Source organism: Fonsecaea pedrosoi (genome assembly GCF_000835455.1).
Source record: "Fonsecaea pedrosoi CBS 271.37 unplaced genomic scaffold supercont1.2, whole genome shotgun sequence".
Lineage (NCBI taxonomy): Eukaryota > Fungi > Ascomycota > Eurotiomycetes > Chaetothyriales > Herpotrichiellaceae > Fonsecaea > Fonsecaea pedrosoi.
In genome coordinates this window covers 2,350,372-2,371,029 of record NW_013550614.1, presented here as the reverse complement: position 1 = coordinate 2,371,029, position 20,658 = coordinate 2,350,372, and the positions used below count along the sequence as shown (strand labels likewise).

The window sequence follows — 20,658 nt, the reverse complement described above, 5'->3', positions numbered from 1 at the left end:
CACAGGCGAAATTCATCCACAAATATAGGGGTCGGTGCCTAATTCACTGGCTACGCAACGCTCTACAAGCGTTCATGGCAAGCAACCCAGTGGCCGTTTTGCCTCTCAAGAACCGTCACAAGGTGTGAAGGTCCTTGGCGGGCATGAACCGTGACATGACTCTCCCTCTCGGAGTGCCAATGTTCCCAGAATCAGCATCGTTGAAGACAGTTCGTCGTTTAGAGGTGGGGTGATATCGATGCTGAAGCTTTTAGCCCTGGGGGCCTTTTGGACTTCGATCGCGTTCCCGTTCCCTTTTCCTTTCCGCTTCCATCGAACACAGTCTAATCAGTGACGTTGGGGGAGAGGACGTGCTTGCCTGCATCATCATGACCACCACCATTTCCACAGACGTCGTGCCAGTGGTGGGCAGGGTCCTTGGCACTAAGCGTTGCCAGTTCGCAGCACCTCCGGGAGCGCTGTTAGTCCCTTCTCATGCGGGTGAGGTTATGGTCATTGCCTTCCGGCACTTCCAAGGTCTTCCTTCGCATCACGTCTATCCCAGGATCCGGTCTCGAGGCTCCTCACGCGCTCCTCAATCCACTCGATCTTGGCATGATTTTCCTTCTTCGCGGCCTCTTGTAAATCAAACGTCTTCTTGAATTCCTCGAGCATGAACGGTTCCAGAGTGCTCTTCTTTCCCACCCTGTAGTCATACACCACGACATCTTCTAAGCACCGGGCCGCCGGACGCTGGCGTACCTCGGACATGATCAACACGTCCAGGATCAAGGAATCTGTAGACTCGTCCGGCCGGTACCGAAGCTTGTGGTACACAGAGACCCGGTCTGGCCATTTCATGGGGAATTTGAAGTCGACAGTTATGCTCTTTAGGATCAACCCGATGCCCTTGGAGGATATCAAATCTTCCCACCGTTGCTTGTGGGCAGGGTCAACGTGGCTACTGTAGTTGCGGACCCAGTTGCACCGTCCACTCTCCGCGTGGCGGACGTACATCGTGTTGTTCATGTGGCCCATGGCGTCCTGTTCGCCCCAGACAATCTTCTGCCTGTGTAAGCCCGCTCTTTTCTCCGAAGTCAGGTAGCCCTCGCTGCCTGCGAGGAGCTCTCGCCAGTCTCGGGCTAGGACCTGCAGGACCTGGCCGGCTTCCTCAACCAGCTTTGGGGGGAGACCGAAGGTGATGCATCGCCCAATGCGGGTTTTGATGTCTGAGAGCCAGCGAGGGGGGAGCGCACTCTTAGATTCCTCTGTTGCGGGCCGGGGTGCGGAGGAGTAGTACCTGGACGCAGATGAAGGAGAACTCGAGGGAAAAAGCGCACGAGAGGCGCGCGAGATCACACGCTGGACCGACATGTTAGCAGCACATCATCCAAGCGTGTGGTCCGGACATAAAAGTGCGAGGGGGAAAGCACAGCTTGTACTCGTTGACTCGGTACTTTGGAAGAAACCTATCACTCATCTTCCTATTCTGATTAGCTGCTTGCCCTTTAGTCGGCTCACCTGCCACTTCCTGAGCCATCCCGGAGTTCTCAGCAGTGCGATCAACCTCCTGGCTAGAGCGGACAAATGTTGATCCGATGCCACTGTGCTCCAGGGATTCCGCCAAGGTACATGTTCGAGAATTCAAAAACATTCCTGAAAATCCATTTTCAACAATGAATGTGGAAACCCCCGTCCCTGCCATATTACTGCCACACATCCCTCCTACCGGCTCCTTTACCTACCACTTCCGATATTAAAAACGCAACCTGCACGCTAGTTGAAGGAGCCTCCAGAGTTGCTAGGGTCGGAGTCCACTTTGTCGCTAAATATGGCCCACAAACAAGCCGCCGGATTCAGGAGGGACTAAATATGGTTTTCATTCGTCAGAACCTCACGACTCCTATACCGTTGTTATACGCTCTATATGTAGAAGATGGCATCGCATACTTGCTGATGCAGTACGTTGCTGGACAGTCACTTGAACGTCTGTGGCCAAGTCTTCAATCAAACGAGCGGTCAATGATCTTGAACAAGCTCAGAAAGATTATCAACGAAATGAGATCTCTAGCGCCACCTTCACCTCCATTCTATGGGAATGTGTGCCATGGGCCGCTCCCCTACTTTCTCTTTTGGACTCCAGAAACACAAAAGGCAATTAACGGTCCTTCATGACCGAGGAGGAGTTCTGCTTGGGCTTGGTAGAAAGAGTCCGCCAGATTTATACCGACAATAATCAACATATGGCTCGTGTTGAATGGCTCCAAAAACATCTTCCTATATCACTTACAGGCCACCAACCGACTCTCACACATGGTGAGCTTCAGAAGAAAAATATCATTATCACTCGAACACATCTACAAAATGGAGACGATGAAGACGGCTTCGAGCTGACAATACTTGATTGGGAGGATGCAGGTTGGTACCCTGATTACTTCGAATACTTTGCATGCTACACGAGCTTCCGCTGGGACAACGACTGGCCTCAAATTGTCGAGGTCTTCCTCGACCCATATCCTGTGGAGACGCTTGTACTGATGCCGGTATACCATGACATTTTTATGTAGCCATACTAGGTAAACATGAACATTTTGATCATATCACTCCATTCTCACAAAGCTATACTATATCCATATACTGACACCGTGCCCGACATTAAAAACCCAAATTGACCCTTGCGCACAGATGCCACAAAATAATCTATTCAAGAATCCGTGCTGTCTGCAGAGCTGGTATTGCACGTTCCACGGTCCACTCAGTGCATTTGACCAGTCAAGCACGTGGCTCTCCAGGCTGATAGAAGTCACCGTTTGGTTTGATTGGCTCTGTCTTCATAGTCTTTGGATTGAGCTTCTTCTGTTTGTGCGGAGCAGGTTGTTGGGCACAGATTGTGCCAATATCAGCATATTTGCTTGCTTTGACTTTGCCCAGAAGTTGTTTCGAATAGAAGGTCTGAGACAGTTCGGGTTGGAGACCTGACTTCTGTTGATAGGTCATGCCAGTTACCAAGTCACCAACAACGTGGTGGATAATTCCGCTCTTGTCATCTTTCGTCTCAACAAAGATTTGACGACTAAGTCAGTTCAGAGCCTTCCTACGATAAGTTAGTACTGACCACAGTGTGATATCTTGGCTGCGGCATGTCTGGATCTTGCACAGCTAACGATATTGAACTTTGTAGACTTTGAAGTATTTGTCTTGAGACATATTATGAGCTTCTTGTGAGCTTGTTTCTCAAAATAATACGTTGTAGTAAGGAATGCCGGTGTCAGTGATGAAATGCTTGGGACACCCTTCATAAGGGCCAGGAGTCTCCCACTCTTTTATACCTTCAAGGGCCGGAGCGCGCGCTATCATCACCATCGAGACCGCCGCGGACATTGCATAGACATCTCAAGTCTCATTCGTCCCTACTCATGGTAATCTTATGTAGAGCGCTGATTCGAGACCTATAATGTAGGACACCGTCGGCAGCAACGGCATCAATTGAAAGCAAGGTTGCCGTTGGTTTCTGCTGCATTGTGGTTTTGAAATCACATTAAATGATAGCGAATAGCAATCCTGCTGGTAGCGGGGACTAGTAAGCAGACAGGCCTGTGCCTCGGCACGAAACGGCTTTCTGGGGGCGGTTTAAATGACACATGTTTCATGTACCTCGTACTTGTTTTTGCATCTGACTCTAGCCCAGCAACAATTGGAGGCTTTAGCGAAACCAAGTTTAACTATAAGCAGAAAAAGGATAGAAGAGGATCTACCGCACTCACCCTGGGAAGCAGGACACCGATTTCGCACATTACTATACCTACCTCCTCGCCTCGTAGATGTTTAAGCCTGCCAAGCCATTCCCATGTCAGCCTGATTTGTTCTCACGTGATCATCGTCAATTTCCCATCACTCTTCACCACTCCTCTCCTGCGCCTCAGCCTTGTCAATGACTCTTCAAATTTACAACTTCTACCTTCGCAGAGAATTATTCCGCGAAGCAAATCAGAGCAGAACTCATCACAAAAAAGATCAGTTAACGCCCTAGCATTGACTCGGTTGCGATACCGAGTCTCTGCAAAGACACCAGGCGGGCACGACAAAGCGACACAGAATCACACAGGTAGAAGGGTCCGAAGACCTCTGCCCTCGCCTCTTGGTCGATGGTCAAAAATGTCTGGAGCACTGTAGATAACAGACATATATATGTCTACCCGCGCTGGAAATGATCCGGTAAAGGTGAAGGAAGAAATTTATAGCCGAATAATCTGACACTCAGTATTCAGACGCTCCTGCAGAGGACCGAACACAAAAAGATCGACGAAAAGAATACTCCACGACGGGCCACTACTTCGAGAAGCCCCTCGAGGAATACCCCTGACGCTGAAGCTCAAAAGGCCTTTAACTCCGCCGGAAAGGGGAATCTACACTCTGACCCTAAGAACAATGCTTCTCTGAACACCAAAACCATCGCTGGTCTGGCCGAAGGCATTGTTTCCAGAGACCCCAAGATAGTCGTTCCCCACTTCAAAGCGACGACTACATTCATCCGTGCCGAGTATATGCTGCCCAGCGATATCGAGCCTCCGTGCATTGTCTTTGTTATAGTGACGAGTTGCACAGACGCTACCACAGCCCAGAGAATGATGGTGGATTATCTGCGCTAATTCCAAGCTAGTGTGTTGAAGGTCACTAGAAATGCGCACCTTGGCCAAGTCGCGCTGCAAACAGACAGCAGTGTTTTTTGGGTGCGGGATGCGATGTGGATACAGGTCATTGCCGAACATGAACCCGCAGAAGGTAGGATATAAGATCGCCACGTACTGTCACGAAGTTACACTCTCCGCTAACTTTCCGCTCGCCGTAGACTTCTTGGAGGGCTATGAATATCCCACTTATCGAAGACTCGACAGTCTTGTCTCAGATTTCCTCAGGGATGCTACCACGAGCATGCTCCTAGCCTTTGCCACGAAGCTAGACACTCACCTGGAAGCACATGCCGTCTCGCCTTCGAAACACGAAATGCCGAAGACAGCAGTTGACAGGAGCAGTTTCAACGTCGATTGTGGCGATTCGTTCAGCGTCAAGTTATGCGACGCCTCTAATACTCACGAATCCAGATGGGCTGAAGTGCAGAATCCGCACCTAGTCCTACAGACAGCGAACAAGCACCCGGGCACCGTCAGAGAGTATAGCTTTTGCGCCATCAACCCGGGTAGCACGACCTTGACACTTGTCGTAGTAAGGGCAGATAATTTAGCCATCGGTACAGCAAGGGTGCAAGTCGAGATTGTTGAAAGGAGAGCCAGTGAGGCAAATGAAGATAGCGACGTAGAATCCTAGACAATAATAGACGAATTGCTCAGCATAGCCTAAGAAACCGCAAAGAGTATTTAGTTATTGCGTCTGCACGGAACAGCAGGTTGATCAACGTCCCTGAGGCGGACAAATTGGTCCCACGTGGCCCAACCACCGTTGAACCAGGGTTCATGATTCAGATCCTCGGGGGTGTGACAAATGTCAATGACCTTCCAGAAATTCTCTCTCTGGATGAGGGCGATGCAGTGGCATGCGAAGGCCTGTCGTGATTGATATGAGCTTAACCCCCGTTCGCTGCGGCCCTGCATTTGGGAACGGATTGTTCCATAACCCGGGCCATCCATAGGAGTCTACCAATGCGAATATAACCCCATGGTGTCCCAGCCTGCATCTTGTCATTCACAAGCTCCTTATGACGAATCAGTCAATCTGAAAAACAACTGTAGACTGGCCTCATTTGCCTTCTTCCAACAACGGTATAGTGCTACTTACTTCAGGTGTTGTCCGGTGGCCCAGTGATTGGAATGCAGCACACCGACCAATGCTGGTATGTAGAATGAAATTGTGCCCGCCCACCCGATTTCGGCGATTTCGCCGTCCGCCAATGACAATGAGCAAGGCGCCGAATCCTTACTCGATCCCCGATTTAGAGTATATATTACCTCGTACATTTATCATGGTCACTCTAGAAGAGGCTTGAGACATACGAGAGACCACTGGGCTTGGTACCGATGTGATTACGATCGTGATGTCCTCTCAAGAACGCAGAAGTAAGGTACGGAAGCGAAGCAAAAGGAAAGATTCCAATCCAATTCCTCTCTCTGGTGTGTATGTATATTTCAACAAAACCACCCTCCGTCGACAGAAACACAGGCCCCCGTCACGAAACTCGCCTTGTCACTCAATAGATAGACGATCGTGTCGGCAATCTCGACCGGCTGTGCCATCCTCCCAAGGGCGGTAGTGGAAAAGTCCTCTGCCGACGCCGAACCTTCGGATATTGCCATGGATTGCTTCATCAGCGGGGTGTTTGTGAAGCCCCTGGCGCAAAAACAATCACAATCACAATCAGCGAGATGTTACTTTCTCTTTTGCACCTTTCACGTGTAAACGGAAAAAAAAAATAAAGGATGATTGGGGAGATATAGAAGGGACAAACTCACGGCGCGACACAGTTGACACGGACTCCCCTCTTCCCCACCTCCTTGGCCACACACCTCGTCATGCCCAATACCGCATGTTTACTCGCCGTGTATGCGGTCGTGTACTCCCTTCCCTGGAGACTCAGGCCACTCCCCGCGTTGACGACGGCGCCTCCTTCTCCCTGTCCCCCTTTCGCGTCTTTCCCAATGACCTTGAGCTGCGCCCGCAGGCAGTTCATCATGCCGTGCACATTGACGTCGAAGACGAAGCGCCACTGCTCGTCATCGACGTCTTCAATGGCCCCGATGTTGTGGTCCTTGGGAATCGTGCCCGCGAGGTTTGCCGCCCCGTCCAGCTTTCCGAATCTTTCCACCGTCTCGGCGATCCACGAGTCGACGTCGTCGCGAGACCGTACGTCGACCTTTTTCAGAAGAATGTGTTTGTTCTCGGCCGTTTTTCCCGCTGGGGAGTCGCCACCGGCTAGGTCTGCGAGAAGGTCACTGGGAATATTAATGTCACCGATAGAGACTTTGGCGCCGTACTTCAGGAGGAGTTTTGACGTCGCCAGACCTATTCCACTTGCGCCGCCGGAGATGGCGTAGACCCGGTCTCTGAAGAATGACTCCATAGCCATTTTGGGGCTCAACAGATACTAATAGGGATTTCCTAGAGAAATGCAGGGAATGTGAATCTAAAGAGAAGAATAGGACTGTGTGTGTGTGAGAGAGAGAGAGAGAGAGAGAGAGAGAGACAACCTCCTCTCAATACACAGTTAGATAGCACTATGAATTTGGCAATAGTACAATCGGGCCGGCACAACAGCACTGCTGGGTGTCCGGAACTTATCAAAGCCAGATCTTCCAGAGAGCTGATGATCAGTAGGGTCTGGGTTTTCGACAGAAGCTCTTGCAGAAAGCCTATCCTGCTTACCCTCGTCAGGGTAACATGCATGGGTATTGGTGAGGTGAGGAGAATGTTACAATACATGTTCTGCACGGGCTTCGGTATAGCTCAGTCCGATGAGGATCGTCACTAGGTGGATGGGTGTATTCTTGTTACAGCCAGCGGTCCGAATACGAAATATCGACATTGCGCCTGTGAACAAAGTATGAATTTTGACGCTACGCCCTGAAGTCACTCCAAAGCATTCAACACTTGGCTCGAAAAGCGGCTTCATGCCGCCAGATAACAAAGCTCATGATCGTCGCCCGTGAATAACATACTGAGAACCATCATCGTCACCACTAGCAATGGGGTATTGTGATGGCATCGTTGACAATGTCGTTCCAACCTGTCGACACCGGACAAATTTGGTTACGGCCAAAGTGGTCGATCGTTTGGCCCAGGAATCTCCTGCCAATATCGCCATCTTCATTGAGGGCGTGCACCAGTGAAGCTCTTCCTCCTTTCATGTTCCTTTGTGATATCCGCAACAAGCTTGTCTGTCTTTTCTTTATCCTTCATCTCCCTGACTTTGGCTAGAACGACTTCTCGGAAAATTGCACTCTTTGCAGCATTGCTCAGAGGTCTCCTCTCTCCTGTTTCATTTGTGGCAAGACCTCGTCCAGGAGAAACTCCCCGGACGTGGTTCTTCACCGCTAAGCCGGCAGCATTTTGTGCGTTTGCAGGTATGTCGTTTGAGTCAGGCGAACCGGGGTCTTCTTCGTCCTGCATCTTGAGGGCGTCGATTCGGTTGGCCAGTTTGACGAGCTCGATACCGCGCTTCAACTTCATCTTCGCCAGGTATGATCGGATCTCTGGCAAGAGATCGTGATCCGAAGCCGTCTCACCAGTCAGCCAGATATGTTTGAGTGCTTCTTTACTTGTCGCCCGTCGCTTGGGTTCCGGTTGCAATAGTGTCAAGATGAATTCTTTGGCATCCTTGCTGACATCCTTCCAGTACCGCTCGTGGAAGATAATCCGACCGCTCTTGCATTCGTCCACGAGGTCTGCAAGATTCTCAGAGCGGAAAGGAGAATAGCCGCAGAGCAAAGTGTAAGTAATGACTCCCATAGACCACATGTCCACAGCCTTGCCATGACCTTGTTTGAGCATAACTTCGGGGGCGGCGTAGCCAAAAGATCCAGCCATCGAGGTGAGGACAGCACCTGGACCCTCTAGTGTTTTCGCGATACCAAAGTCGGCAAGGACAAGTTGGGAATCAGGATCTCTGGTGAGATAGAGAAGGTTTTCTGGCTTCAGATCTGTAGCAGTCGATCAGGAAGCGTTGCAGGCAAAAGGGTTTTGTTCCTACCTCGATGGACAATGTTTCGCTCATGGAGATAATCGACCGCCTCGAGGACCTGCTTAATGGTCTGCGAGGCGTCTTTCTCCGTAAATTTGCCCTTGTCACAGATGCGATCGAATAGCTCTCCACCAGTGGCCAGTTGGGTCACGATGTAGAACTTGTCCTGTCTCTTGTCAGTCTCCTGCCACATTGATTGCACAGAAGTGCAAGTCTTACCCTCGACTCAAACCAGTCGACGAATTTAACAATGTGTGGATGACTCAGGGTTTGCAGCATCTGCAACTCGTCGTATACCATCTGCTCATTGCCTTTGACACTCTTTTTGAGAATAATCTTCACAGCAACCTTTTCTCCACCGACCTCCGCCTCTCGAACGATGCCATAGGTTCCTGCTCCCAGCGTCTTTCCGAAGCGGTATTTGGCTTTCTTATCGTAGCTGTCAGGCTGGCCTTGCAGCTTGTTCATCATACCAGAGACTGTTCATTGCACATCAGCCTCGACTCTCCGACAATTGAACGCATTGAGAGAACTCAGCGTTTCGGCCGAGTCCCAAAGTCCAGAGACAAAGCCAGGAGGCCTGTCACACACAATCGTCCACCATTTGTTGGAAACCAAAGATATTGAGGTGTGGTTGAGGGGGGATGCAGGGACTCACATGCGCTCATGTTTGCAACAGTTCAGGCCACGCCTGCAACGACAGTCTTGACACTCCTCCAAGGTTTGAGCGACAGAGAGACGAGGTAGGATCTTGCTATGAGCACCAGAGGAAGGACGGTATTGTATTCCCCCAGGTCTTCTCCTGCCTCGTAACGCGGTTGCAGCCACACGTAAAGGTCTTTTGAGAGACTGCGGGGTAGGCCTGGCGCGGGTGATAGTGATTAGAGGTTGGTCTAGCACAGTGCCACACGAGAGGTAGGACAAGAGTGCAGAGACGGTCAGGGCAGAAGAGAAAAATGCCTGCAGACACTTGATCCGAGTTAGCAGGAAAATAAATTGTGACAAAGAGTGGAAGTTGCAGGTTCGCTGGCAGAAGGTCACCCTCTTGCCTGCAACCCATTGGGGGCCATTTCGTGGCGGAGCACGAGAGGGAGCAGCTGCAAGAGGGGGCCACGAGAGCCCAGAAAGGGGAGGATTCAAGCTCCCAGCTGAGGTTCACTAGGTGCAGCTGTGGCGGCTGTGGCAGGGTTCAGGCTTAGACTATTCACCAATCCGGCAGCCAGAAGTCGCTGGGCTGAAAAGTCCATCTTCGGTCTATACGAGCTCCTCCATGTAGCCACTTGGAAATATGTAGCGATTCTGGTATGATAGACAACACCCCCCCAGACTGCGGAATTGTGTCATAAATGGATGGTCATGCGCCTAGCACAGTATACTTAACCCGCACAGAAGGCCCAAACCCCGTTGCAAGGCTTAACCACACTCTTCAGGACAGGACTTCCAGCCTTGGGTCTCACCATCAACCCCTTAGCCGCACCAGTTCTCGATCCAAAATCCTACCTCCCGCCTGCCAAAATCCTTCCATTGATCCACCTCGCCCAGCACTTTTGATCCAGCAGCGATAAAGATCTCGAGAGCCAGGGTAAGAGGAAGGGCTTCTTTCTCGCCTATTCAACTGCCCATGTCATAAGAGCACATTCAAATCATTTGCTGTCACTTATGACTTCGATCTATCCAGTACATTCACAACGCAAAAGGGTCAGGTCCGCCACGTAACCTTAAGATTTCTAGCGTGATAGACCTGGTTCCATTCAGGAAATAAGGTAGTCTAGATCACGTGGATTGAATACCCAATCATCCTTGGACACTACAATTCTTTCTACATTTCTTTCTACATACATTAGGACCGCCCTGACTGGAAGTGTATATTAGGTCATCAGGCAGACATAGGTAGGTAGGTAGGTAGCGTGAGTGAGTGAGTTGAGTGAATGGACTCTCCCCGAAAAAAATGTGTTTTGTATATCTGTACATCCCCCAAACACCGGTTTTCCTTTGCTCTTTCCAAGCCTGCAATGCAACGCAATCATCACCAAAAAATATTTTTCTTTTATAAATCGTCCCATATGAACACAGGCAGGCAGGCATCACTTGTTCTCCCTCCCAGTTTGGCGTGTTAGGAGGACCATAGATGGTGTTCGGGAATGGGGTTGTGCTGCCCACACTCTCTCGCACGTCATCTTAGCATGTGATGCATCGCAGGATATCTCCTCGTTTCCCGTTGCCCGTTATCCGTCGTCTCGTCATGATATGGGCAAGGTTGTTGGAACAAAATAGCCGATGCAACCCTCTGGCCCCAGGATATAAACATTCGAATTCTTTACAGCTTTGGCCTTGACTGCGTTTTCTTGACGTAGGCCATCACGGCATCAACACCCGCCTGCGCGACTTCGGTGTCCTGCGCCGGCGTGCCCGTGCTGCACCCAATCGCACCCACGACCTCGCCGTCCACGACAATCGGGATCCCACCTGCCACATACATGAACCTGCCGTTGTTGCTGTTGTTGAGCCCAAACGCCGGACCGCCGGGCCACACGTTCTCCTTGTAGACGGAGGTCGGGGCGCGGTGGCCTGCGGCGGTGAAGGCCTTGTTCATGGCGATATCGACCGAGGTGAGTTTGGCGCCGGGCATGCGCTCAAAGTGGAGGAGGTAGAGCGAGGCGTCCACGATGGCGATGTTCATCGGCATGCCGATGGCTTGGGCCTTTTCGAAGCAGGCGGCCGAGGCGAGCTTGGCCGCATGGTGCGTGAGATGCGCAGGTCGGTGGATGGCTGCCATGGTTTTTCTTGTTGTTTGTGGAGGTGGTGAGAGGATGGAGTCGGTAAGCAGGCAAGGAAGGACCTACGTCTCAGCTATACGGAGGAATGGATCTCACAAGCACAGCAAAAGGCTGCTCAATGGCTAGCTCACAAGGCAAACAGTCTCAGAGCTTTCAGCCAGAAGTGAAAGAGAAATAGCTCAATCCAACGTGTGAATCCAACGAACAAGCTTCAAACCACGACAATATCAATGGTGGATGGGGTGAATTGAGGTAGCTCGCTACTCATACATGTTACTTGGTAGTACATAATATTGGCGGAGAAAACGGAGGAGGGGAGACGGCAACGTCAGCGAACGGATTGCTCGCCGCAGTCACCCGCAATTTGGTAGTGAGAGCTCGGGACACTTGCTTCCTAGGCAGTTTGTCGATGTGCAGCTAGGCAGCCTTGTCTGGACCATTGTTATCAGTTACGTCACTGTCAAAGCCCTTTTGCGGGGGAGCACCATCTCCAAATACTACATTGGTTACTCGGGAGGCATTCCTCATCTCAGGAGAATTCAATGATAGAGTAGCTAATACAAATCAGAGTCTGCATGAACAAGTGGTCGCCCACCTCAGGCTCTCAGACCTTTTGCTCAACGAGGCTCATGCAGCGGGTGGGATCTCTGGTACAGCAACTCGAAGCACCGCTCCGTTTCCTTGTCCAGCCACTCAATGCCCTTCCGAGGTACTGCTCCCTGGTCTTTATAGTTGGGCCCTATCTCAAACGTCTCTCCGGACGTCGCGTCCGACCCAAGCAGCTTCTCGAAAACCCCAATAACTCCTTCGATGGGCGTCAACAATCCCTCCTTGTCCAGCTTCTCGTAAAAAGCTCCGGCAGAGATATTGGTACGAACTACATTTGGGCATGCTGCGTTCATCGTGATCTTCTCTTCTGGCAAGTATTTGCCGTAGCTCCTGACCAACCCGACGACACCATGTTTGGCTGAAGTATACACAGGAAGCGTGGGACAGCAGTATAGCCCGCAGACGCTGGCGACACACCCAACTGACAAATGATTAGCCGCCAAACCCCTGCAAAATGGTCAGAACACTTACTCTTGCCCCTGAACCCGTTCTTTCCTGGTTGCTGCTTCCTGAATTGTTGCACAGCCAGCGCCACAGTGTACAGAACACCCGTCAAGTCGATATCGAGGGTGGTCAGATCAGGCTGCACGAAGCCAGTCATGGAAGGGTCGTTGGGAATCCACGCGCGTTCGCCGATGCCTGCAATGGGGTAGACGTAATCGATCCGGCCAAAGTCTGCCACAGCCTGACTGAAGGCTTTCACCTGCGAATTCCAGCTGGCCGCGTCGACCTGAGCACATTTTGCCATCTGAGAACCCTTGTTTAGCTCATCCACAACTTTTTGGGCTCCGTCGAGGTCTCTATCCACGATGAAAACTTTGATACTAAGTGACTGTCAGATAATGGCACATGGTAGGCGGTTGTAGACAAAGAACGGATGTACATACTTGTTCTTCACCAGCATTTCCGCCACCCCTCGGCCAATGCCACTGGCTCCGCCCGTCACTATGTTTTACACATGGGTGTCAGCCTTTCTCGGAAATATGCAATGAGATACAACCTGGTTCTTACCGAATGCAAATTCAGTCATCTTTGTGGTGAGATGAGAGTGGCCGTAGTATAATGATGACTAGGTGAATGTGGATGATCCCCGTATTGATCGAAACATTTCCAGTTCACGTCTCTTTATGCTCGGCGCTTGGGTAGCCACCCTCTCCATCAAGCAGCATCGCCAACAAGCAACCTCGGAACCACTAACCCCAGTGAGGGGGTGAGCCATTTGTCCAGCTTTGATTATTGTCTTGAATCGGGTCCCGCCAAAGCATGATGCCACAAGGGGTCTGCTCTGTCCAACTGGCGAGCTGGGTTGCAGGCGGGGCGGGGTGCATCGTGTACATCGGAGTTCATGTGCGGAGAAGTTCTGTTCATGGACGCAGACGCGGACCTCGGTGTGGCTGGAACTGTACAGAGGCTGTTGATGGCCTGGGCAGGAAATAGGATTCAACTTGAGGCTGTCATTGTACGGCACTTTCGAAGTCGAGGTCGCTTTGACTTTGCGGAATGGTCTTGTAAAGTGCCCAACCCATGTCTGACACACTCCTGCCAGGCGAGTTCTGTGGTCATGAGCGCGGGTAGCCTCCTGGTTCGACTCGACGGGATCCAGGTATATGTGTCTTCAGCAAGCAGTTTTGGACCTGGATAAGCCACTGACAGTTCTGCTTCAGGAAGAGTAGCAAGTGTAAGCTCAAGTTCTGAAGATGTTGGCTGTGTTCTGTGAGGAGAAGCTGCGAACTATTATCTAACTAACTAACGGATCGCGCCTTCCGTGACAGAGAGACGTTACCTATGGAGGCGTGGAAGATGGCTCTACGTTACCAGGGGTTAAGATTCCCCGTACAACGGTCAGTACTCCATTTACGGTGAAACATACCACACTCATGCGCTGCTGACCTCCATGCCTCTTTGGCTCTTTGCCATCCGCTTTGGTCTTTGCTTCTGCTCGACGATTTCATAATCTTTCCCTTATTTCGCCCATGGGGCTCTAGCGGAACCCAGCTTGCGAGTTCTCACACCTTGAAATACTATCGAAATTTTCGCCCACACTGCCTGAAATCTCGTAAGGTCATCTGGTCAATGTCAAGGACAGAATGAAATCGAGAAGCCATTTGCAAAGGCCAGTCTAAGCAATCTATTTTTCTACTTCATTTTTCTTTTTCAGTTCTTCGGAGCCGCGGATAGGAGGGACAGCAATGAAGACATACCATCGTCAGGGAGGTCCAAGAAAAGAATACTCACCGTGACATCCGCCAAATATCTACAATAGACATTTCTGTTTGGCTGTTGAACAGTGCAATGTCATCCACGACCACCTACTCCTCGATCTTCCACCCCTACCTTTCCCCTTCCTTGTCCGCTCTCCTTGCCCACCTCCCTCCGTCCACCCATCTGGACACGTTGAGCCGGACGCCTCCGTCGCGCCTCCAACGCACCGCCCTCCCCAACATCGGTCTGATAGAACTCGTCTCTGCGACCGATTTCTCGGCGTTGTATCACCCGCTCTACACCCACAGTTTCCCCCGCGTGACCGAGCGGGAACGGTCAGATCTGATCGTCGAGCGCCTTGCGGCTCAAGCGGAGGGCGAGAGAAAAGGTCTGGCGCCTTATCGAATCGTCGGGATTAGAGACCACCAGGGCGAGGCGATTGGGGCCGCGCAATTCAGTGTCCTCCCGGTTCCGCCCCGGACAGGAACCAAGAGCACGATCGGTAATGGTGCCAACAATGGAGACTCTGTCACCAACGACAGCGACGACGACAGCTTAGGCAAAGGGTCGAAATACGCCGTGCCGTACCTGCAATACATCTACGTCCGTCGTCAGAACCGCCGCCAAGACATGTCCGAAGTCCTGCACACGATGGTCCTCGCCGTTGCTGCCGCGGACGCCGCCCTGATGGACGCCGAGGACCGAGATCTTTCCAGTACTTCGCCCGGTGCGGTACCCCCCGTCTCGCGAAGCGTGCCCTTCACTCTCTTCGAGACCGAGCCGCCAGACCACGGTGACGACCACGACAGCAGAGCGTACGCACTGGAGCGGTCCAAGATCCATACCTCGACGGGCGGCATGGCGCTCGTGCTGCGTCGACCCCGCGGGCGCTCTTCCGCCTCCGGTCGCGACGACCACCACCACCACCACCACCAGAAGGAAGAAGACGAGGTCCTCAGCGCCCACGTCCAGCCGGGCCTGGAACCACTCGACCCGCCCCTGACGCTCGTCTGGATCATCCGTCCCGCACCCACTGCCACACCGGGCCAGGACTACGACCTCACGAGTCTTGGCAAGGCACTCGTCGCGGCCTACTACCAGAGCTTGAGGGACGAAGGGTTTCCCGAGGCCAACATCGCGCTCGCCGAACGCATGGTGGAACAGAGGTGCAAGGGCAGCATCTTCCAATTGATGCCCTTGGGCGACGTGAGGGACTTTGGTGCGGATAACAGGGAATTTAGAGATTAAAAACTAGGAGAGAGTATAATTGACGTGCATGCTCCCATCGTGAAATTGCATTGTTGACTATTCAATAATAAGCCCTGCATTCTTTGACATTCTTGAGACACTGAATAGAGGAAACCGGCTTCATCCGCAAGCTCAGGAAAACGAGGGGCAATACAGCGAGAGTGACCAGATCAACCATTGATCAGATGATAGGAAACCGAGATAGCATTCTGTGTAAAAAGGCAAAGCAAAAATCACAAAAACATAACTAACGCCGACATGTCTCAGTCCGGCGCTCTAGGCCGTCCGTCAACGGACTAGGAGAGCCGCCACCTCCCCAGATTCCTCTGGCGGTGGATTGAGATATCCGCCCGCTCAGTGTCCGGATGGTGACTTCCTCCTCGATGGACGTCTGCTGTAAAGATCCCCACCATTGTATGGGATTCCCAGCGACGTCAGAATGTTGACGGCAGCAGTTTCACCAGTGGCAAATGCACCATGCACACATCCATTTCCAGTCCGCGTGCAGTGCTCGCCGGCAAACTGCAGCTTGCTTTCCTTGTTGTTCTCTACTGCGTTGAACCAAATTTCCGGGTCATCTCCGGTTTTGTCGGCAGTATATGTACCGAAGCCAGCAAAGGGATCCTGAGTCCAGTGTGTCGTTTCCAGATTCACAACTGGAGGCAGCTTTTTGTAAGGCTCGGTGCGGAAAAGCTTGAAGAGTGGTTCGAAAAAGGCATAGATTTCAGTCTCTGAAGTCATGGCTTCGATTCGCTGAGTTAAAGGCTCAACAATCTGGACGGACAGCTCTTTAGTACCGCTCATGATCCAGTTATTGCTCGTAACAGTCATGTAGGAGAAGATGGAATCCTCGTCGAAGGCGTCGGTCGTTGGCTCAGGGTAGTAGATGAATTGATCATTGTCTTTGGGCCAAAAGACCGATTCGAACTCGACAAATATCTTGCCGAGTGCTCCGTAGCCGAGTTTTTCAATTCCAAGTGACAGTTGCCTTGGTAACGTTGGGTTGAAATCCACAAGTTCATGTTTCAGAACGCCAAGTGGAAGGGTGCACACGACAGCATCGGCGGTAAAAGGAGTGAGACCGCCATCCGGGGTGGTGGCATGGACCACGCATGGACTCTGTGTGTTGTCGTCATTCCAATCAATCTTCGTGACCTGGTGTCCGAGTCGAATGATTCCCGGATCACGGAGATTAGAAGCTGTCCAATCGATGATGGTATCGTAACCTCCTTTCATGTAAAGATTCCTTTCGGTTGCAAAGTAGGCAAGATGCTTAGAAGACGCTTGTTCGAGGCTGGTACCGATCCAAGCTTCCACCTCACGAGCAGCTTGGGGCGCCCAGAGGCGTTCATCCTCACTGACTAGGGGATGATCGCTTAGCCATTCCCTGATGAAGGTCAGGGCAGGTTTGTCTTCAGCGTCGGGATTTTCCTCGTAGTACCAGGCACAGAAGTCGGCGAATTCGTCGGCCACCTTTTTGGCCTTGAACTGGGAGCCGAGACGACCGTCTCTGGTATAGTAGAGGGGGGTGCCGTCATCATAATAATGCTCAATACTGAGCTGGCCGATGAGGCGGACGAGTTTGTTGTTGGCGGTTTCGTGCATCCAGGCGGCACCTAGAAACAAGTGTGAGTAGAAGTGGACGACAGGGGGAAACAACCCCACAATGGTCGTGGCCCAACAATGAGCGCTCTTAACGACATCATGTCAAACGCCTACGGCGATTGTCAGTATTGCCTGTTGGTAATATTTACCAATGTCTCTTGGAGCGTGCCCAGCCTTCCTACTCGTGTAAATGCGTCCGCCGATCCGATCAGGACGGGCTTCGAGGACCACGACTTGGACACCATGGGTTCGCAAGACAGAGGCAGCACGAAGACCGGCGATGCCGGCACCGACTACGATCACTTTCTTCGGGGCGGGTGTTCCATCTTGTGCAGATGTTCCTCGTTTCTCTTGACTCACAACGTCCTGAACTGCATGTTCAGGTCCTTCCGGGTTTAGACCATCCTCCAACTCATTGACAGCGGCAGGTGAAGGGAGAAGCCGATGAGCGAGTTGCAGGATGGTCGAAGGACTACTGGACTCCTTTGGTTTATGGGCGGTAATCTGAGCGATGTGGAAATGTTGAGCCATTCTGAGTTGGCAAGTCGACATTCAGTTACGTGCAATGTTAGCGACGATGTCGACGGGGGGTCTGCACTGGGCAACGAGGCTGCGTCTGAGCCGATACGGAAAAAGTGAGCAGGATGATAGGTGAAGCGAAGAAGGAAGGGAAAGGAGGACGAGGTCGAAAGGCGAATATGATGATGTAGGGAGACGCAAGCAAGGGATGGAACGTGGGGACCTAAAAAATGGTGGCCAGCCAACTAGAGATTTTTAGGGAATCGTAGCCGTGGCATGGGGGTATCCCGCCAATGATGCTGGAATTTTAGGAGGGGTCACCGAGTAAAGGTCCCAGGATTAGAGCCCAGGTGACGCTGGGTGAGGACTTGCTTATCGGACAAGCCCACAGGACAATGATCCTCGCCTATTGTTATGGGGCCCGGGCCTCGGACTAGGGGCTTACCCTGGCATCCTAGGCCAAAGGGCGCATGGGCGTCACTAAAAAAAATCAAGATTTGTTCAAGCTCTATCGGGGCCTTCCCCAGCCATCCGCCCTTGTGTTGCGCTCTGCTTATTCTTGAGTTTAACCCGCAATTGTACTTGGTAGAACGCAATTTGACACGAGTAGAAGCTCCTTCGAATTCAGTCTTGGGGCCCTGATAACCCCTGCCTAAGACCATTCTCATTTGCGGTCCGTCTTCTGGTATACGCTTACTCGCCGTCTTGCCACTGATAAGCTTTGATCACCGGCGACTGGCCCTCCCGCCTCTTTGCGGGGGTGGTGGTATCGTCCTTGTGTGGACGAGACGAACCCTTGCCCACACTCGATGGAGGACGAGGATGGCGTTTCTTAGGGCACACACCATCACGATAAGGGATCTGATCTTTGCTCGTCGCTGTAACGATATGGCGGCGCCTCTCACTTAGTTCATAAAACCTCCTTCTCCCCCCCCCCAAGCTCCTCCTGCGGTGTTTTCCCCTTCGTAGTGTCAATTTTCGTTGGCTCCGTTCAAGAGTGAGGCCGCATGGAGTATACTGAAGAACTTCCCGGCACACGCCGCATTTTTGACGCTGAAGGAAAGCCACTCTATCCTGGGGATGTATCACTGAAGAGGCACGGGGACATTGTCCTGGTTCCTCAGCCCACTGACTCGCCCAACGACCCTCTCCATTGGTCTTTACCTCGGAAAATATGGCACAGCTTGCTCGTTTGCTACGTCACGGCTTTGACGGCGGCCACTTCCAACGACGCGGGCGCCGCTCAATACAATGAGAATCTGGAGCTGGGTATCAGCTATGGCTCGTTCAATACCGGCGCCGGCGTCCTGTTCTGCGGTATTGGGTACTGGACATTGCTTTCCTCTCCCGCCGTCTACCTGTACGGTCGTCGCATTCTATACTTGGTTGGCATGACGCTGGGTTTCATCGGTAGTATTTGGTTCGCGAGAGGGCAGTCGACAAGCGATGCTGTCTGGAATCAGCTCTTTGTGGGCGCATCCGAGTCTGTGGCTGAAGCGACGGTTCAGTTGTCACTGATGGATCTGTGGTTTCAACATCAGCGCGGTTCAATCCTCGGTATTTACGTGCTGGCGACCAGTATTGGTACATACTTGGGACCTCTGATTGCGAGCTACATTGCAGACAGCAGCCTTGATTGGCGCTGGATTGGATATTTTGGAGCCATCATCTCTGGGGGTACCTTTTTCGTGCTTCTCTTTGGTTTGGAGGAGACGGCATTCCACCGCGATCGGTATTTGATCAATGATGGAGACAGATATTTGATCGATGGTGTTAACAGAGCTGGTAGCGACAATTCCGCAGGTTTGGAGGCGGAACAACCGGAGAAGGAGAAAGTTGCTGGACAACCCGAGCCTCCAGCGGTGTCTGGTCGTCACGCTTCTGTTGCAGAAGAGCGACTTGCGGCCGAGGACCGCCCCAAGCCATATTGGCGACGCATTGCCATTATTACTCCCGCGCCGAATCTACGCGGATTTGGCTTCAAGCAATATTTCCAGCGTCTCTTCCACACTCTGCGCATCTTTACGTTCCCTGCGGTTATATACTCTGGGTTGCAGTGGGGAGCCCAAGACGCCTGGCTCACTTTTTATCTGACCGTCGAGGAAGACAACTGGTATGGTCCACCGTGGAACTACAGCGATGCCGCTGATGGGGTGAGTCTACTGGTGTTCCCATGAGAGTATCGCGCTTTTGCTAACTTCCCCAAGTTGATGAACGTGCCCTGTTTGATTGGCGCCGTCATTGGAGCCACATATGGTGGATGGCTCAGTGACCAGTTCATGCTATGGATGGCCAGGAGAAACGGAGGTGTCAGCGAAGCAGAACATCGACTATGGCTCATGTATCCGTGTGCGGCCATCTTCCCGACTGGCCTGTGGCTGTTTGGAATTGGGACCAGCTACGGATGGTCCTGGCCTGCGCCGTATGTTGGCCTGGGGTTCATCGGCTTTGGATGGGGCTGTTGTGGTGATCTAAGCATGGCCTATCTGATGGACGCCTATCCGGACATGGTCTTGGAGGGCATGGTGGGCGTCGCAACGATCAACAACTCAATCGCACTCGTCTTCACCTTCACAGCTTCGGACTGGATCGAGGCGAGCGGTGTTCGGAACACGTTTGTTGCAATAGGGGTATTGGCATTTGTTTTCATCATGACAACTGTGCCCATGATGATTTGGGGCAAAACTTCTCGTCGCTGGACAAGGAACCGATACCAGCGTTTCTTGGAAATTCGCGATGGGTTCTCATCCTAAGCCCAACGCAAACGTCTTCAACGATACCAGGCTTTTGCCGAGATGCAGTCTTCTTTCAGCGTTCATCATGTAACATCTCGATGTGCAGTTTCATAAGTTATATGTATGGGAAGTATATTCAGCGATCTAGCATTTTAAAGCGCTGCTGCTCATTACGTAGTATTGGAATCGAAGAGGATGTTTTCTGCTTGTTCGGACGAGGTTGTCTGGCTGTCCAAGGCTGAGGCTTGATTATGTTCCGCTCAATGATCCGCCGGACCCTCTACGGTTAATCAAA

The 20,658-nt window shown here is 51.9% G+C and overlaps 11 protein-coding genes across 11 annotated transcripts; 4 read left to right on the top strand and 7 right to left on the bottom strand.

Moving 5' to 3' along the window:
* Positions 1-492: 492 nt before the first annotated feature.
* Z517_02804 (uncharacterized protein) lies at positions 493-1,353 on the bottom strand (the record flags this gene model as incomplete). Its single annotated transcript, XM_013431913.1, has 1 exon — positions 493-1,353. The coding sequence occupies one exon, from the start codon at positions 1,351-1,353 to the stop codon at positions 493-495; it is 861 nt and encodes a 286-aa protein (XP_013287367.1).
* A 797-nt stretch (positions 1,354-2,150) lies between these two features.
* Z517_02803 (uncharacterized protein) lies at positions 2,151-2,546 on the top strand (the record flags this gene model as incomplete). Its single annotated transcript, XM_013431912.1, has 1 exon — positions 2,151-2,546. One exon carries the CDS (start codon positions 2,151-2,153, stop codon positions 2,544-2,546), a length of 396 nt encoding a protein of 131 aa, XP_013287366.1.
* A 205-nt stretch (positions 2,547-2,751) lies between these two features.
* On the bottom strand, positions 2,752-2,976 carry Z517_02802 (uncharacterized protein; the record flags this gene model as incomplete). The annotated part of the gene is made up of 1 exon (XM_013431911.1): positions 2,752-2,976. One exon carries the CDS (start codon positions 2,974-2,976, stop codon positions 2,752-2,754), a length of 225 nt encoding a protein of 74 aa, XP_013287365.1.
* Positions 2,977-4,186: 1,210 nt separating this feature from the next.
* Z517_02801 (uncharacterized protein) lies at positions 4,187-5,304 on the top strand (the record flags this gene model as incomplete). Its single annotated transcript, XM_013431910.1, has 4 exons — positions 4,187-4,194; positions 4,241-4,549; positions 4,640-4,761; positions 4,829-5,304. 4 exons carry the CDS (start codon positions 4,187-4,189, stop codon positions 5,302-5,304), a joined length of 915 nt encoding a protein of 304 aa, XP_013287364.1.
* An 815-nt stretch (positions 5,305-6,119) lies between these two features.
* Positions 6,120-7,057, bottom strand: Z517_02800 (uncharacterized protein; the record flags this gene model as incomplete). Its single annotated transcript, XM_013431909.1, has 2 exons — positions 6,120-6,321; positions 6,444-7,057. 2 exons carry the CDS (start codon positions 7,055-7,057, stop codon positions 6,120-6,122), a joined length of 816 nt encoding a protein of 271 aa, XP_013287363.1.
* Positions 7,058-7,794: 737 nt separating this feature from the next.
* On the bottom strand, positions 7,795-9,136 carry Z517_02799 (calcium/calmodulin-dependent protein kinase; the record flags this gene model as incomplete). The annotated part of the gene is made up of 3 exons (XM_013431908.1): positions 7,795-8,627; positions 8,678-8,834; positions 8,888-9,136. The coding sequence occupies 3 exons, from the start codon at positions 9,134-9,136 to the stop codon at positions 7,795-7,797; spliced, it is 1,239 nt and encodes a 412-aa protein (XP_013287362.1).
* Positions 9,137-10,985: 1,849 nt separating this feature from the next.
* Positions 10,986-11,444, bottom strand: Z517_02798 (uncharacterized protein; the record flags this gene model as incomplete). The annotated part of the gene is made up of 1 exon (XM_013431907.1): positions 10,986-11,444. One exon carries the CDS (start codon positions 11,442-11,444, stop codon positions 10,986-10,988), a length of 459 nt encoding a protein of 152 aa, XP_013287361.1.
* Positions 11,445-12,062: 618 nt separating this feature from the next.
* Positions 12,063-13,084, bottom strand: Z517_02797 (uncharacterized protein; the record flags this gene model as incomplete). Its single annotated transcript, XM_013431906.1, has 4 exons — positions 12,063-12,475; positions 12,526-12,878; positions 12,942-12,999; positions 13,066-13,084. 4 exons carry the CDS (start codon positions 13,082-13,084, stop codon positions 12,063-12,065), a joined length of 843 nt encoding a protein of 280 aa, XP_013287360.1.
* Positions 13,085-14,346: 1,262 nt separating this feature from the next.
* Z517_02796 (uncharacterized protein) lies at positions 14,347-15,504 on the top strand (the record flags this gene model as incomplete). The annotated part of the gene is made up of 1 exon (XM_013431905.1): positions 14,347-15,504. One exon carries the CDS (start codon positions 14,347-14,349, stop codon positions 15,502-15,504), a length of 1,158 nt encoding a protein of 385 aa, XP_013287359.1.
* A 354-nt stretch (positions 15,505-15,858) lies between these two features.
* Positions 15,859-17,640, bottom strand: Z517_02795 (uncharacterized protein; the record flags this gene model as incomplete). The annotated part of the gene is made up of 2 exons (XM_013431904.1): positions 15,859-17,120; positions 17,259-17,640. The coding sequence occupies 2 exons, from the start codon at positions 17,638-17,640 to the stop codon at positions 15,859-15,861; spliced, it is 1,644 nt and encodes a 547-aa protein (XP_013287358.1).
* A 995-nt stretch (positions 17,641-18,635) lies between these two features.
* On the top strand, positions 18,636-20,381 carry Z517_02794 (uncharacterized protein; the record flags this gene model as incomplete). The annotated part of the gene is made up of 2 exons (XM_013431903.1): positions 18,636-19,781; positions 19,836-20,381. The coding sequence occupies 2 exons, from the start codon at positions 18,636-18,638 to the stop codon at positions 20,379-20,381; spliced, it is 1,692 nt and encodes a 563-aa protein (XP_013287357.1).
* Between the last annotated feature and the right edge of the window lie 277 nt (positions 20,382-20,658).